At 41.0% G+C, this 17,872-nt stretch overlaps 2 protein-coding genes across 4 annotated transcripts in view; one reads left to right on the forward strand and one right to left on the reverse strand.

Annotated features, from left to right (window-relative positions):
* arsg (arylsulfatase G) overlaps nucleotides 1-1,928 on the forward strand; it is a 213,746-nt gene extending 211,818 nt beyond the window's left edge. The window contains exon 13 of the mRNA XM_073026172.1: nucleotides 1,725-1,928. Coding sequence (XP_072882273.1) covers nucleotides 1,725-1,763 — 39 coding nt within the window. The 3' untranslated portion in view covers nucleotides 1,764-1,928. The remainder of the gene's footprint in view (nucleotides 1-1,724) is intronic.
* Nucleotides 1,929-3,495: 1,567 nt separating this feature from the next.
* The window catches only part of wipi1 (WD repeat domain, phosphoinositide interacting 1), a 105,808-nt gene continuing 91,431 nt past the window's right edge, over nucleotides 3,496-17,872 (reverse strand). For 2 of the 3 annotated variants that reach the window (XM_073026200.1, XM_073026202.1), the window contains 3 exons: nucleotides 12,959-13,080; nucleotides 9,413-9,513; nucleotides 3,496-4,097 (listed from right to left, as the gene is read on the reverse strand). In XM_073026200.1, coding sequence (XP_072882301.1) covers nucleotides 4,050-4,097; nucleotides 9,413-9,513; nucleotides 12,959-13,080 — 271 coding nt within the window. In that variant the 3' untranslated portion in view covers nucleotides 3,496-4,049. Of the gene's footprint in view, nucleotides 4,098-9,372; nucleotides 9,514-12,958; nucleotides 13,081-17,872 lie in introns of all 3 variants that reach the window. The other variant, XM_073026201.1, reaches the window with a different exon arrangement.

A 17,872-nucleotide genomic window follows, 5' to 3' on the forward strand; every position in this document is an offset into this window, starting at 1 on the left:
AATATTTTACACAAACAAACCATGAGCCAAAAGTAGAATTTTAGTACACATGACACAATTAGAAACACTTAAACACTGCATGTAACAGTTGTACATTTAAAAATCCACTGCTCCAGTTCTGTCAACTTCATGCATGCACTTTTAATTTTCATCCATACTAGAGGCAAGCTGCTTTTCTGAAAAATACTCTCGGTGGCCATGCTGTGCACGGGCTTTTGCTGCTGGACCCCATTCAGTTCAAGGTTCAACGTGCTGTGCTCTTCTACACGCCACTGTTGTAACGTGTGGTTATTTGAGTTACTGTCACCTTCCCCAGTCTGGCCATTCTCCTCTCACCTCTCTTGTTAACAAGGCATTTTTGCCCACAGAATTCCTGCTCACCGGACTTTTTGTTTTGGGTTTTTCATCCCATTCTTTGCAAACTCTAGAGAATGTTGTACATGAAAATTCCAGGTGATTGGCAACTTCTGAGATAATCAAACCACCCCATCTGGCACCAACAACCATTGTCACTTAAATCACATTTCTTCCCCGTTCTGATATTTGGTCTGAACAACCTCTTGACCATGTCTGTGTGCTTTTATGCTTTAAGTTGTTGCTGCATGATTGGCTGATTAGATATTTGCATCAACATGCTAGAGTACAGATGTACCTGCCAAAGTAGCCACCGGGCGCAGGGATAAAATTTAATTCACCTTAAATGAGAAGTGAAATGCGATTACACAGTATATCATAGTGGCTGAGGTAAGGCAGGTGACCTCGTCACAACTGATCAATCCTTTGCCACTCAGTGTGAAACCATACCTGGAACAGTGGTGTGTTGTGGTGAAATACTGAGAAGGGAATGGAGCGAAGTGTCAGCACTGAAAGAATTAGAGAAGGCTCAAGTAGAGTATAATTAGAATTTGAACAAAATTACTTGGAAATGTTATGGCACAACACTATTTTTAGCACAATGTGATCCTAAATTGCAATAACATGGGGATAAATCGAGTGAGCAGTTAGTAAAACAATGCCAATTATTAAAGTGGAATAAACATTTCTAGTCACAGTCCTCATTACAGCTTCCAATATTTTCCCAGTGTAGACATACACTTCATGACATTAATCATCACGCAACCTCTTCCAACATACGAGGGGTGATTGATACGTTCGTGGCCTAAGGTAGAAGGAGTCAATTTTAGAAAACCTAGCACATCTATTTTTCAACATAGTCCCCTCCTACATTTGCACACTTAGTCCAGCAGTCGTGGAGCATACGGATCTTGGACCTCCAGAAAGTGTCCACAGCAGGGGTGATTGATAAGTTCGTGGCCTAAGGTAAAAGGAGATGAGTTATACAGCTCTCGTTACATGCACATGCAGTTCAACTCTTTGAGTGATTATGCTGAAAGCTTGAAGTTAATACCTCATCTCCTTCTACCTTAGGCCACAAATTTATCAATCACCCATATGAGTCATTAACTTCAAACTTTCTGCATTTTCACTCAAAGAGTTGAACTGTATGTGCATGTAACGAGAGCTGTATAACTCATCTCCTTCTACCTTAGGCCACAAACTTATCAATCACCCCTGCTGTGGATCACCTGGAGGTCGAAGACGCACTAAGTTAGGCTAAGATAGGAGATGAGTTATACAGCTTTCGTTACATGCACATGCAGTTCAACTCTTTGAGTGATTATGCAGAAAGTTTGAAGTTAATAACTCATCTCCTTCTACCTTAGGCCATGAACTTATCAATCACCCCGGTATATGAGAGCTGACACCAGAAAGGTGTGCAATCAAATGTGGTGGAAATAGGGTGAACCAAGGCTTTTAAAGGAGAAATGGATTCATACCCCACAGAAATGGGACTGAATGGATTAAATGGCATTGTGCCACGTTCCTCTAAAAGTATTGGTAAGAACAGGTTTGAACAGCTATGAACAGGAACAAAATTTAGGATGTTTATGTGTCATGTGAAGAGTTCATGTGTTTAAGTATTTGTGTTTGAGTTGTGCATACTGAAATTCTGCTTTCGGCCTTCGGTCTTGACCAGAGAAGGGTGGCCTCGTGCTTCCATGGACATGTGTAGCTTGGGTACCTATGAAAGTAAATTGCAAGAAACATCATGACTGAATAGGCAGATTTCCATCATTTTGCTGATGATTGGAAGTAAATTGACTGAGCCATACTTTGCCGGATTTGGGTTGTCCTGTTTGTTGTGAGCAGGATGTACTTGGCCAGTTTATCACATTGTCAGGTGGATGCCAGTAACAATGCTAAAGCAGCTTGATCAGAGATGCAGCTGGTTCTGCAGCACAGGACTCCGGTACCCCAGGCAGGGTATTCTCCAGTCTAGTAGACACTGCTTTGTCCAGTGCTATTAGCTGTTTCTTGACATTAGCTGAAGAAATCATATTGGTTGAGGACTAGCTTTTGTGATATTAGAAACTTCAAGGCAAGTTAACATATGCCACCACCTCTTGCAGGCCAATATTCCCAGATACACTGAGATAAAACCAAGTTTTTCCACATGTCTGGCCCAGGCACTCAAAAAAAAGTCATTATTTCTGACATCTATCATGGCAAGAAATGACAAGACTCACATGTCAAATTAGTCAAGGATGCTTCTAAAGTCTGAATGAAAATATGTGGTGTCTCCACCAATTTGTGAGAATTCCTGGACATGACCTCTCAAATGACTTCCCATTTGGAAAACTCAAGTCTACATTGGGAGCTCACAGAAGCTTAGTGGAAATGTAGAAGCAAAGCTTCGACTCTCAGACTACCTAGCCACTTACCCAGCAAACACCTCCTGATTAACCTGTGAGAGTGATGCACCAAGTTCACCAAAGAATAAAACAAACTCAATCTCATGTAGTTTGTGTAATGCCTATAAAAAGCAAGTGTATGCAGCCCGGTACATCATGGGCAAAGCCCACCCACCATTCAGCCCATCTACAAGGAGCATTGTTGCAAAAAAAAAGCACAGCATCCATCATCAAGGAACCCACCATCCATGCCATGCACTGCTGTCATCAGTAAGGTGGTACAGGAACCTCAGGACCCAAAGCCCCATTTTCAGGAATGGTTATTACCCCTCAACCATCAGGCTCCCGAACCAGGTATCTTCACTCAGCCCAACACTGAACTGTTTCCATAACCTATGGACTCACTTTAAAGGGCTCATGTTCTCAATATTTATTTAGCTTGTTTTTCTTCATTTTGTATTTGTACAGTTTGCTGTCTTTTGTCCATCTAGTTCTGTGCAGCTTTTCATTGTCTCTATTGTGTTTCTATATATCTACCGCGACTGCCTGCAAGAACGTAAATCTCCGGATGGTAAATGGTACTCTGATAATAAATCTACTTTGAACTTTGCAAGGCTCAATTTGCTGTTGTTGTAAAGTAAGCCAATTAAAAATATAAAGTAAAATATTTGCAATGTATTAAATGCAAACCTGCCCTATTGAATTATAGTGCATTAACTCAATAAAGTAATTAGAGACAATGGATATTGCAACACTTTATTACTATTGCTACTACATTATTTGGTGAACATTACAATTTTGTGCAACTTCATTCAACAATTAAAAAACCTTGACCACCACTCTGAGCAGCTTGCTTGCTGAGAGGGAACATCGCCTGAGTTGACTAATTGCTATTTTTATAATATGTTTAGGATATATTCAGAACAAGATACATGCTGGATAAAATTTTTTAATAAGTAAATGCTATATTATAAAACTTTTAAAAATAACTTTAAATATCCATACTAAAGAAAGTTTTTTTTTCCAATGTGGTAATGCTAATCTTGATTAGTTCAGCAATGCGCTCTATTATGTAACACACCCATTCTGGCTCCAGTACAGTAACTAAAGCTGGTGACAGACACAGAGTTAAACTCATTGGAATTTTGTTTTGCTCTTTCCCCCCAAACAAAACATGAAATGCAGAATATTATTATTACTCCAATTCACGCATACCAATTTCATGCTCTTCATTCTTCAAATCGTGCTGTTTATAATCTCTATCTTCACTCACGATATTAATCGTGTTTTTCAGTCTCACAACTTCTTCGTCTTTTCACTCTGGTTTCCTCGGCATGAATAAATCTACCAAAACCAAAACAAATCCTTAATTTCTATTAGGGTATAAGAGAATGTGTTATGAATAAGCTGTAGCACATGCACAGTGGACAGCTTTGAAACGAGCTGGGCTTTGGCTCACACTAATTATTAGTGGTCACAATTGTTATCCTTATTAAGTATTAACACCAGAACCCAAGTTAATTAAAATGTGAAAAATCATTACTGGTGAAATTTTCCTCAGTCGTATTTTTCACATATTAGCTATCAAAATTCTGCAGTACAGTTTTGTTAAATATCAAATAGAAGTTTGACACCAACATACCAATCAATAAAAAAAGTTAGCAGAATTTTAAACTTCCATTATTTGTGTTTTTATTAATTATTGCACAGTTCCCAATTACACAACAAATATTGATGCAGTTTATGGACTGGAAGTACAAATGCCAACTGAAGTATTCCATATCAGGAACCTTGGTGTTGAATGCCCAAGGATTCCTGAAGGCAGCAGCATAGGTAGATGAGGTGGTTAAGAAGGTATACTGCCCATGTGCCTTCATTAACCTTCCTAGCTCACAGAAAACCTTTTCATGATTTGTGCATTTATAGAAAAAGCACAAAGAATGGCTGTGAAGACAAACATACAAGTACAATTGGTCTCTTAATGAAGGTGGCTGGCATTCTCACTCCACGTCCATTGTGTAATATCTTGCTATGGAATTAATCTACATATTATGTTTATTTTGTAAGGCTTTAAAAGAAATCAACAATCACAACAAAATCCACAATTAAGTATGAATAGTTTTCCCATGATGAGAGTAAAATACATGCTGTATAAAATAAATTGATTTTTTAACAAAATATCAAAAATCAACTCTTTGCACTTTTCCTAATGTGCTAAGTTTACATTACGGAAGTACTCCTGCACTTGGATGTAAACACTGTGGGTAAAACAGAGACCGGGTAAAGCAAGTTGCTAATTTTTCAGTTTCAATTCCCCAAAGATTTTCCATGATTAATAAGGCTCAAATCATGAGTATGACAGAACCTTCTCCAACTGATTGGACAGACTGGCCACTGAAAATTGCCTCTAATCTGTAGAAAAATAGAATCTGAAGGGACAATGGAAATGTGGGGACGATAAAGCAGGTTAATGTAATTAAGGATAGTGTGGACTCTATTGGTTGAAAGGCCTGTTTTCACGCTGTAAGACTAAAACTGGAGTAACTCTCTAGAAACTAAGAATCATCCAGATAAAGTATCCTGCTGGACTGGTTCCCACCTTAAGCATTCATTCCCCTCCAAAACTGCACAAGTTGGCTGCAATTTACAAACTTACAAAATGCACTTCAGCAACTTACAAAGGTTTCCAAACATGTGACTTCTAACAACAAGGGTTGGTGCACGGGATCACCATCGCTTGCAAATTCCCCTTCAAGTTATTCACCATCTAGAATGGAAATCAATCACTATCCCGTGCTTGATTTAAATCCAGTTCAGTCTGCTCCATAAAAAACATTCACTACAAATAGATATTAAATGATTCTGATCATCTGTATGGTGCCATAGTACAAATAACAAAGAGGATTGTGTTCAAAGGGATCCCAGTTGAATCAATATTTGCATGCAGCTGGATAAAGTTGAAATGATTCAGTGTTAATTTAAGGGTAGAAATAAATTAACAGGCTGAAACAGGAAGTAGTGTATTTCATCCCATTGACCCCAAATTTAAGCACGGAGTCTGATACTCACAAAATGTCAGATACTCAAAATCACTATTGGACCACACATTCTGTGCACCAAACTATGATTAGATCTCCATGTTGCATCACACAGGCCATCCAGAAGAGAGTGGCCAATATTCAACAACAAAGCTAAACGAGGCTGAACTGTCCTCAGGGATTTAGACCGAAATAAAGAAAAAACTTCTTTAAGGAACACTCACAAGACAACCTTACTGTTGGCAGAAAAAAAAACAGCTGAAAAACTTTTCAAATCTGTCATTACCTTGGGGCCACGGAGTACGACAGGAACATCCTTACCCCGAAACCTGGCAGGTTGCCAGCCACAGCAACCAAGAGACTGCAAATCTGACCTTGTCAGCTGCTGACTCTGTTCTACGATTGTGGGCATCAACACAGACTGCTTTCACAAAGCTATCAAAAAATGCTGATTATTTAGCTATAAATCAATGGCATAGGCAGAATAGCCAGTAAAGGAAGATCATTAAACATTTTTAAAAAAGTTTTAGCTTATTTCCTTACTACATCTCTATAAATCAGTTTGTTCTGTGTTTTTGAACTAATGGTCAACAAGCGATTGAACCACAAAGTATGCGATATGGATAAAAACTCAAAATGACTTCAAAAATTGGCATAGAAAAAAAATGAAAAATGCAGCACAAGGTTGAATTGCTTGATTGAGGAAATAGACACTAGAGAGTCCAACATTAAGTGATCACTCAGATATTTACCACTTCTTATTGCTACAGATAAATGGCAAAACATTATTATTGGTACTGGAAAGTGCTTCTATCAATACAAGATGGTGGTGGCCTGAAAGAACTACAATCTTCTTTTCTCACCTGCCTGCCACCTCTCCTGGTGCCCCTCCTCCTTCCCTTTCTCCCACAGTCCACTCTCCTCTCCTATCAGATTCCTTCCTCTGCAGCCCTTTACCTTTCCCACCAGATTTCACCTATATCTTCTAGCTATCCTCCTTCCCCTTGTTGGACTACATTCAATGGCCATTTGTGGGACAGTCCTTGCAGTTGCCATTTTGTGAACTGTTTGATGAACTGATTGTAAACACAAAGTATACTGCAGATGCTGTGGTCAAATCAAGACGTACAAAAAAGCTGGATGAACTCAGCAGGTCGGGCAGCATCCATTGAAAGAAGCAGTCAACGTTTCGGGTCGAGACCCTTCGTCAGGACTCGAGATGAACTAATTCTTGCTCTTAATCAGAGCAACTGAATATGGACACAAAGAGTTTCTGCTAATGGTCTGCTAAACCTGAGACCATTCTCAGACAAGAAGCTATTTATTGTTAAAATGGCAGGTAATGTTGCCATCAGTGTCAGTTTGACTGGTTTGAACCAGTCAGAGTTAAATAGAACAAAAGAAGTCAACTAAACATGAAGTTGAAGGCAAAGGCCATAAAACAGTAATGTTTGTAGCCCTGGGCTATGTCCAATGGGAATCTGACACAGGTCAGTCAGGTGACCTGGAGCCAATGAAACTGAAAACCAATGAGGAAAAGTATAAAAATAAAGGATTTTGGGATCTCAGGCAGTGACAGCTCTCTGGAGGTGATGTGGAGGACTCTACACTGGACACATGGAGATCACATCAGGACCACTAGGGATACTTGGCCAGCATAAACATTTCCTGGGTATTACCTTTTCTATTCTTTGACTCTCTATGGAGCGTCCGGGAAGCTTAGTAGGTGTGTATATAGGTATTTGGTTGTATAAATTCATGTGCTTGTGAACCAAGCCAAACAATAAAAGTTTTCTCTGTGTTCAACTGATTATTATTACCAAGAGGCAATCCTTGTAACAAGACCCAGTAGGAGTATGGAAAGTCTCTTGTAGAGGTATTTAACAAATTTTCAATGTTGAAGCCCCATCTTTAAATGTGGGGCCCATGTCCTTTATCTAATTTCTGAAATGAGAATCAAATTCAGGGAGGAAAACCATGCCAATTATTTTTGAGCCCAAGTTTAAAATAACCTAAACTGCATGATTAATCTGGAACTGGGACTTTTGTCAGTACTGCAACATGGTTGGGCAGCAGAAATTTTTACATTTCTGATATTAGTCATATCATACCTCCGTTGAAGGTAATGTGTAAGAGAGCCCAAAGGGGATAATCATCAGTTTCAGGAGACGATCACGGAAAGGCATCAGCAGGCACTTCTACTGACATGCCTAGAAACTGTTTGGCATCTATAAAGGCCTATCAACCAAGTGGGTTGTAAGTTTGTTTTTTTTAATATAATAGCTGTACCTTATTGTAATTATGCACATAACAATAAAGTTGACTTCTTTGTGATGATCAATAAACCATCTGTTCAAGAGCCATTTGCTGGAAAATTTCAGCCGTGGTAAGGCGCAGAAAAGTGAATGCTCCTGAATGGTCTCAAGTTTTTCCGATGGCTCACTCCACCTTAAAAGTTATAAAGAAAGGTAAGAGGGTTGGCTGCTGTGGGTTGGTTTGATTAGAAGTCAGAACATAATGACTAGAGGGTAATATTGGTGATGGTTGGCTGGGGAGAACTGATAACGGAGGTATCAGTGAGTGGCTAGGGGGCTAGTAAGAAGGACAGGTATCTGGTTGAGGATTCAGGGTATGAGTTCTTAGTCCCCTCTTTTCAATTACATCTCTACTACTAATGTCTTAGCCTGTTTCCTATAAACTAGCAGGATCACATTGATAAACTTTGATTGTCAAACTTATTTAGTTATATAACCAAGTTTAAGCCCTAAATACTAACAAGCAAGCTTTCTTCCTTGGTTTAAATCTCTAGTAATTACTGAAAGAGCTACCTGAATACCTGGAGATGGGATGAACAGTTACGCACAAAGTTTCACTATCTGAAATATGCTTTTCCTTCTAATATTGAAAATAGTTGTCTTGTTAACATTTTGAGCAGGGGTTCCCAACCTGCGGTCCACGGGCCCCTCAGTTAACGATAGAGATTCATGGCATAAAAAAGGTTGGGAACCCCTGCTTTAGAGAAAGTTTATTTTTTTTCCCTCTTCTCTTAGTAGATACGTTGGGTGTATTGCCATTGTGAGATGAGGTATAGTGCTGGTGGTGACTATGACTGATTTTCCCTCACTCGCAGTATTCTGCTGTACATGAATGCTGCAAACTGATATCCAATCACAAGAGTTCCAAGGTATCCATGGAAAGAGCAATAACTCCTGCTTTGGTGATTCTGGCAACAGTTTTTGCTAATCTGTGCACATCCTCCATTTTCTGGAAACATACTGAAAACCAAAGACTAACGCTACTCTCAAAGCTGAGATTACATCCCTGATTGTGAGATGCATCAGTAGTTTACAGGCAAAAAGTTTTTTTTGTTATTCCACGCTATTATTATTCCTCACACTAAAAAGATATTAATGAGGAAAGTGCATCAATTTAAGCAGGATACTATATGAAACTCGGGTCCCATGTCGCAGAAATTTTGCATTCCTTAATGGCTTAGTTCTAAGGATAGATCAGTTTCTCTGATGGATCAAGGTGTGTTTGTTACTGGAGTACTGTCTTCGCAGTTTCAGATTAACACTTGCCCTGGTGTTGGCTCAGGCTTTAGTTATTCGGTATGCTCACAGGAGGGAACTCAGTCTCATCGTCCAGATGCAATGGTCCAGCAGCAAACTCGTGCTCGGGAATGATCTCACCACGCATAGCACCACCTTCTTCAGAGTATCCTGGAGGAGAAGATTAAATATTGGTGTGGTCAGATGATATGTGTATTCATTTACAGCAAAGCCTGACAAAACACAGTCCAACTCCCTATACTGTAACACTGAAGAAATTCTGTAAACTAGCACAGAGATTTTCTCGTTATTAAGACAACATACGTTTCTTTTCTCCTATTTTCTGAGACAATATGCACTCATGTCCTATTGTTTTGTGTGACAACAGCTGATTTCTTTAGTAATGAAATTAGCTCACCATTATGAGAGTTTGGTTCCTGAGGTTGTCATAGCCGGGGGGTGGTAGTGGGGATAAGCTCCCACTACCTATAAAGTGCTCCAAATGGCGTGTGACTCTAACAGCCTCTGACAACCAAGTCCAACCCTTGGCCTTCACGTGTGGCTTAGCTACGAGGCCCAGTGGAACTGTTTCCACTGACAAGAGAAGAGGCAAAGCCGGACCACTGGCGCCTCAAAACCAGTTGCTTCGGGCAGGTGGGGCTCGTCAGCCTTGGACGGCAGCCCGCCTGAGAGAAGGGAAACTCTGATTTTAAACCTCCGCTGCCTTGCAGCCATACCCGCCCACGGGAAAGGCTTCTGGAGTAAACCCCGAGGAAGAAATCCAGAGCCGGGGTCCCTAAGGCAGTTTGATGTTGTTTACAACTTCACTCTGGCAACCTCTGTGACGACACTGGTGCCAAGCTGTATCAGCACTTGCCCTTCCCTTGGACTACGTCAGTGACGTGGAGAGGGGAGCCCGCTGCGTGGGCAACAGCCGGTTCTTCAAATCTTCCTGCCCAGGCCCAGGAGAGGACACAGTCTACCAGAGGTGCAAACTCATGATCCCCTGGGATCAATGGCTGCCTGCTATGAGAGTTTATTTATTAATAAAAGCAATAAATGCTGGAAATACTTAACAGATCAGGCAGCCTCCAAAGAAAGTCAAAAAGAGGTAATGTTCAAGTCAGTGACCATTCATCAGTAAGAGAACACTTAAAAATTAAACATGCTTTAAATAGCTGAGAAAGGACACAGAACAAGAGACACTCTATGACTTCAGTGGTTCATGATGTTACCTTCAGGGTGATTAACTACAGCCTGTCTGTCTGGTGAGGTGTAAACAGAAAATGAATGAGAACTGAGAAGAGAGTAAAACAAAACCTCTTCCAGAACTGTGAGAGACAAGACAGTTAAATGTAATGACAAGTTCTGATACAAATGCAAAGGACTGATTAACTGAAATCATTGAATTCAATGTTGAGTCCTACAGGCTGTAACGTGCTGATTCAGACAATCCAGATCTCTGAGATTAAACTTTGCTTCCCTGCAGCAGAATAAGGGGTCAAAAGCACAAAATCTGAATCAGGCTTATATCACTGATGTATGAAATTTGTTTTGTGTCAGTAGTATAGTGCAAAGCATAAACGTTACTATAAACTACAATAATAAAAAAAATAAAATTGGATAGGTGGATGGAGCAAAAGGGGAATAGCAGGGCAGTGTTCATAAACCATTGAGACTCCCAATGGCGGAGGGGAAGAAGCTGGTCGTAAAACATTGAGTGTGGAGCTTCAGGCTTTTGCATCTCCTCTCTTACAGTAGTAATGACAAGAAGGCATATCCTCTGTAGTGAAGATCTTTCATGATGGATGTTATCTTCTTGAGGCATTGCCTTTTGAAGATGTCAAAGTGGGCAAAGTGGGTGTAGAGTGGAGATTTCAAATGACAGGGTCAAACAATGGAGGTGATCTGCAGCGATCACCCGATTTGTGTTTGATTTGGAGGAAACCACAGGACGCACTGCAAATGCAGTCACTGTATCGGAAGGCTGCATCTGCACGGAGTTAATGAGTTCCTGGGTGGTGGGAAGGGATGTGATGAAAAGACCACGGGCTGCATCTCGCACTGTTCCATGCAAAGGTGATTCCAGCAGGGGAATGCGTATACAAAGCTGCACAGACCCTTTGCAACGAAGAAATGAGAAGTGAGGATATGTCTGTGGTGACATGAAGTCGAAGATGGCAGAAGTTATAGGAGATAATCTGTGACACATAAAGGCTGGAGGGTCCTGTCCCTTCAGCTGGGTGGTCAAACAGGGGGAACGGCACAAGTGGAGGTAGCAGATGGTGTTGGAGAGCCTTGTCAGTTAAGGTACTTTAATTCTCCTTTGTCCTCCCACTCTGAGCTCATACACTGTTCCAGTTTTGACTTGCACAAGCTTAAGGAACAGCACCCCACCTTCAAGACACTTGACAGCCCTCGGAACTCAACACGAGTTTAAAGTTCAAAATTCAAAGTAAATTTATTATCCAAGTACACAGATGTTACCATTTACCACTTTGAGAATTATTTCTTGCAGGTACTTACAGGAAAAATACAAATACAATTTTTCAGAAAATATATACGTAAACAAAGACAGACAAGCAACCAATGTGTAAAAGACCAACTGTGCAAATAAAAATACCAAAAAAAATCATTGAACTGATTCCTCATCCTGCAGAATCACCTTCAGATGAAGTTACCCATGCTAGGTCAGGAGTCTGATAACTGTTTCTGAACCTGGAGGTGTGGGACCTAGATGTTCTGTACCTCCTGCCAAATGATAGCAAGGAAAGGGACGGCGGGCATCTGTGACGATCGATGCTGCTTTCTTGTGGCCGTGCTCCACATAAATGTACTTTATGGTGGGGAGGGCTTTGCTTGTGATGGACAGGACCGTATCCACCACTTTCTATAGCCTTTTCTGTTCCTGGGCATTGGCATTTCAATACCAGGATGTGATACAACCTGTCTGATCAACTCTAGATACTCAATCGTTAGAATTTCAATCTGAAATAGCTAGTTCTGATGAAAGATCACTAACCTGTAACATTAAGCCTAGCTTTCTCCCTTCACAAATGTTGACTGAGCTATGGAACTTCTTAACATTCTCTTTTATTTCAGATTTTCAACAACTGCAGCATTTTATATTTTACAATTCCTGCACTTTTCTCTCTCTCTGCCATAATTTTCCTCTATTTACACTTCCTCTACATAGCTAAACTGGGATTAATAGGCCAACAGCACCTTCTCACAGCTAAAACCACCATTTTGTGGCCAATTACTGGCTATCTTCCCATTCTCTACAACTTAAAATTTGTTTGACTTCTCCAATTCAGATGAAAATCACTGGCCTGAAATATTAACTGAGCATTTCCAATTCATTCTGTTTACACTTCAGATGCCCAGCATCTGCAGGGTTAGTTTCTTTCTTTAGCTTGTCTAAGTTATTCACCTCATAGTGTTTGGAATTCTCTTGTGTGATGTAAAGTCTTGAGAATTCTCCGCATTGCACAGCTGTACAGATGTCTGTGTACCAGCTCCCCTTATATGGAACTCCCTATGTATATTTCTATTTAGCACAATAATCTGGTCATTCAGTGAGAGGCAACACAAATGGGCAAAATTAATTCGATACCTGATGCCGTTGATGCTGAAGGCAATGGGCTGGTTTTGGCAACGGTCGCTGCGTACGTTGGAGAGATGGAGGGTGCTGAGTCAGATTTATCACTGTTACAGCTGTCATCTTCATTGTGTAGCCTAGACCAGTACAAATAAAATAACAGCTGCATTGAGCATCCTCACAGTAGATGCTATTATTTTATAGTGCTGCATAGGAAACATCTTGAACAGACCCTTCATTGGTATGAAACATCAACTGTTTGTTACCCTCCACGGACACAGCGTAACCTGAAAGGTCCCTCCAGCATTTTCTGTACGTTGCTGAAGACTTCCAGCATTTGCAGAATCTCTTATGTTTATCTAGAACTATTTTTCATTATTTTCATAATTTACTGGGTAGTTTTCACTGATGTGGTGTGAAGAGTTAAGCAAAAGAGCATACATACTGCATTTTACACACCGTGAACTTTGTTCCATTTAATTCAGATCATCCCGTTCATTCTGGCTCCCATCACACCCAGTCCCTTACTTCCCCCAGCACTCTACAACATATTCTCTCTCACTAAGCCCATCAACTCCCCTTTGGCCACTTATCCACACAAAGTGGTAGTCAATTAACCTATGGGGTATGGGAGGAAAAGAGAGCACTCTGTGGGAAGTAATTCCATGACAGGGAGAACGTGCAAAACAGCACAGCAACTAAGGTCAGAATCGAATTTGGATCCCTGGAGATGTGAGGCAGTGGTACCAACTGTTGCACTGCGCCTCAGAGTTGGTAAGCCAACTCAGCCTCACCACAAATAGCTCAAATTTTGCTCTAAGTACTGATTTTTAAAGGTAAAGATCAACTCTACTTGTCACAAGTGCATCAAAATATACACTGAATCGCATCATTTGTAATGTGCTGGGGGCAGTCCACAGATGTTGCAATGCAACATAGCAAGCTCACTGCTTACTAATCTAACCTGTTCGTCTTTGGAAACCAGAGCAACTGGAGGAAACCCACACAGTCACGGGGAGAACTTGCAACTCCTTACAGACAGTGGTGGGAATTGAGACGTGATATTCCGATCACTGGCATTGTAATAGTGTTACACTAACCACTACGCTACATTTGCTCCTTCATTTTGGTTTCCATGATAATAATCAACAGTACTGGCTTCTTTACAGCATCTCAGTCCTAAGGAAGGAGGGTTATGTCCTAGAACTGTTCCAGAAGGCCAAGATTAGATGCGTCATGCACTGGCTTGGAAGACAAGCTGAAGATAAGCAAGGCGCAAGAAACAACAAGGTAATGGTGAGATGGCAAATGGGCACTTCAGATTTGCTCACAGCCTTCCTAGAAAGAATAACCTCAAGATACATTTTTGAATTAGGATATGATTCAGGGTAGAACATAACAGAGAGATCTGCAATCTACTCTATTTAAGATACTGATTACAGATTGCCTGAGAGAGTCATTTTGTGCATTAAGCTCTACTGCAGTGTAAATGTTCTCATTTATGTTGTTGTTGATTATAACTATGCGCACTGTTCTAACAATATCTCAAATAAACAACATGTCTGTCCTTAGAGCCAGTCATTAGCTTAGGGAAATTAGAATGCATGCTAGCAGATGCCTCCCTTTACAATGTTTACAATTAAGTACAATTAGAACACAATCCCCTTTAAGTTGATTAACAGTATAAATGTGCATGAATGTCAGGCTCTTTTGCTTGGTTCTCCATTAAAAAAAAATCAGTGAATTATGAAAACTTAAGTTTCCAATAAATATTTGCTATATTTTATAATTGTTCTTCCTCCATTTGAGTGATATGGCAATATTTCTTTCCTTGACAGAGGCATTTCTGATGGCTCTCAGAACAAGCTCATCAATCCTATTCCCCCATTTATTTCTCTGTAGCCTACTCTCTCTCACATGTCCATGAACTCTAACTTTATTGGTTTAGTACCCACCTACACCAGGGGTAATTTACAGTAGCCAATTAATCTGCAAACCACAACCTACCTTTAAAGAGAATTCTTCTTGTACAGTCCCTACTTTCCACACTCAACTGGAACTGGGTCTGTACATGGTGAGCAGGGGAGGGGCAAGGTCCTGTGCAGGGTATCCCCTTCATGACTTAAATGTTATTGTGATGTCAAGAATGAGGGATTTCTTTTTAATGCAGGATACAAGAAGCCACGTAGAGCCCAATTCTTCCTTCAAGCACCAGTAATTCACAACCAACAAAATAATGACTATAAATTAACTGGGCAGATTGTTCATAGAGCCCATATGTCTAAATCTAAACTATCTCGATTCTACCCTGGCATTAGTCCGCTCTGTGATAAATGCAAGAGGGGCGTGGCCTCTCTCATCCATATGTACTGGCTGTGTCCTAGCTTGGAGAAATTCTGAAAAGATGTCTTCACTACACTATCGGGTATTCTGAAACAGCACCTAGAACCTAACCCCTTAATTGCTCTGTTCGGTTTTTGGGGCGAGACAGATTTATGTCTGGGTCCGACCAAATGTCGAATACTATCCTTTGCCTCTCTCCTGGCGAGACGCTTGATCCTCCTTAGATGGAGAGATGTTGCCCCGCCCACTCATGCACAATGGCTTAACGACATTATGGCCTGCTTGGACCTCGAAAAAATTCATTACTCAGTTCTTAATTCGGATCTAAAGTTCCATAAGGTCTGGGGACCTTTTAACGAGTACTTTCATAACCTTCCTCTTGACTAGGGTTTTTTTTTCTTTTTTTTCTCTCTTCTTTTCGGTCCCTTGCTTTCAGCTCCCTTTTTTTTCTGGTAGTAGGCATTATTATCCTCTGTTGCTAAGTGTATTCATAGTCTGGGAGTTTGACTGTCTGGACTTATACTCTTTATACTGTGTGGTGGTTGGTCTGGAGTTGTTGTTTTTTTCTTGTGTTTTGGGGCTTGGGGAGGACACTAAGCTCACTTGTCTTTAATTTAGGTGCTTTTTTGTTAAACTCTCTTCCTGTGTAGCATATTGTTATTGTATGCTTAACCTTGCTCTGTATTAATGCTCCTCATTGGGATTTGGGGTTTTTAATTTTGTAAAATGTTTTGAAAAACTAATAAAAAAATAAAAAATTTAAAAAAATAAAAATTAACTGGGCCAAATTGTGGAAAAGAGCAGGATGTACAAAGACAGATTATATTTTTTGTGCAATTTGCAATGTCTGCCCATAAATGGAAGTAGCACTTTCTGGATAATGATTGATAACATTAGCTGGTCCAAAAGACCAAATTTTGTTCCCTTTACCACTAGTGCTCACTTGAACAACTTCTCTGCAGGTTCTAGGTATTACCTAACAGGAAGAAGACAAAATGAGAGGGAGTTGAGAGTACTAAGGAAACGTTGAAAAGACTGGAACAGAAAACCGCGTATCTTATCATCCAACTTTGTTGGGCTGGTCAAAAGCATATAGAATTCTGAGCTTATTATAGGCAGAGTGTTTTAAAAAATAAGCAAGGAAGGGACACAAAATACATCCTTAGACATCAGGGACTGTGTCCCTACGTTACAAGAACTTATAGCCTATGCTAACAGTGCAGAGGAGACTTGCTGGAATGGCACCAGCAATGTAGCACAACTAGAAAAGCTGGTCTCACATAAAATTTGCCTGGTCAGGGAAAATGAGGAGGTGATAGAGAGGAGCAATAGGCAAGTATTCACACTGGGGCCTCGGGAGACAGGTAAGTGGGTAACAGTCAGGAGAGGGAAGGGCAAGAGTCAGATACTAGAGAGTACCCCTGTGACTGTCCCCCTTAACAATAAGTACTCCTGTTTGATTACTGTTGGGAAGGGGACGATCTACCTGGGGGAAGCAACAGTGGCCATGCCTCTGGCACAGAGTCTAGCCCAGTGGCTCAGAAGGATATGGAAAGGAAGAGGATGGCAGCAGTGATAGGGGACTCTATAATTAGGGGGAAAGACAGGCAATTATGTGGAAGGAAACATGGATGGTAGTTTGCCTCTCAGGTGCCAGGGTCCGGGATATTTCTAATCGCGTCCAGGATATCCTGAAGTGGGAAGGTGAATAGCCAGAGGTCGTGGTACACATTGGTACCAACAACATAGGTAAGGAAAGGGAGGAGGTCCTGAAAACAGACTACAGGGAGTTAGGAAGGAAGCTGAGAAGCAGGACCTCAAAGGCAGTAATCTCGGGATTACTGCCTGTGCCACGCAACAGTGAGAATAGGAATAGAGTGAGGTGGAGGATAAATGCTTGGCTGAGGGATTGGAGCAGGGGGCAGGGATTCAGATTTCTGGATCATTGGGACCTCTTTTGGGGCAGGCGTGACCTGTACAAAAAGGACGGGTTGCACTTGAATCCAAGGGGCACCAATATCCTGACAGGGAGGTTTGCTAAGAGTTTAAACTACTTTGTGGAATTGCTAGAGGGTGGGAACCAAACTGAAGAGATGGAGGAAAGGGCAGTTGGCTCACAAATGGAGAAACCTTGTAGGCAGTGTGCGAAGGAGAAAAGGCAGGTGATAGAGAAGGGATGCACTCAGACTGATGGTTTGAGATGTGACTATTTTAATGCAAGAAGCATCATGAACAAAGTGGATGAGCTTAGAGCGTGGATCTGTACTTGGAGCTATGACGTTGTGGCCATTACAGAGACTTGGATGGCTCAGGGGCAGGAATGGCTACTTAGAGTGCCAGGCTTTAGATGTTTCAGAAAGGACAAGGAGGGAGGCAAAAGAGGTGGGGGTGTGGCGTCGTTGATCAGAGATAGTGCCACGGCTGCAGAAAAGGAGGAAGTCATGGAGGGATTGTCTATGGGGTCTCTGTGGGTGGAAGTTAGGAACAGGAAGGGGTCAATAACTCTACTGTGTTTTTTATAGGCCATTCAATAGTAACAGGGACATCAAGGAGCAGATAGGGAGACAGATTCTGGAAAGGTGTAAT

Source organism: Hemitrygon akajei, chromosome 22 (genome assembly GCF_048418815.1).
Source record: "Hemitrygon akajei chromosome 22, sHemAka1.3, whole genome shotgun sequence".
Taxonomy (NCBI): Eukaryota; Metazoa; Chordata; class Chondrichthyes; order Myliobatiformes; family Dasyatidae; genus Hemitrygon; species Hemitrygon akajei.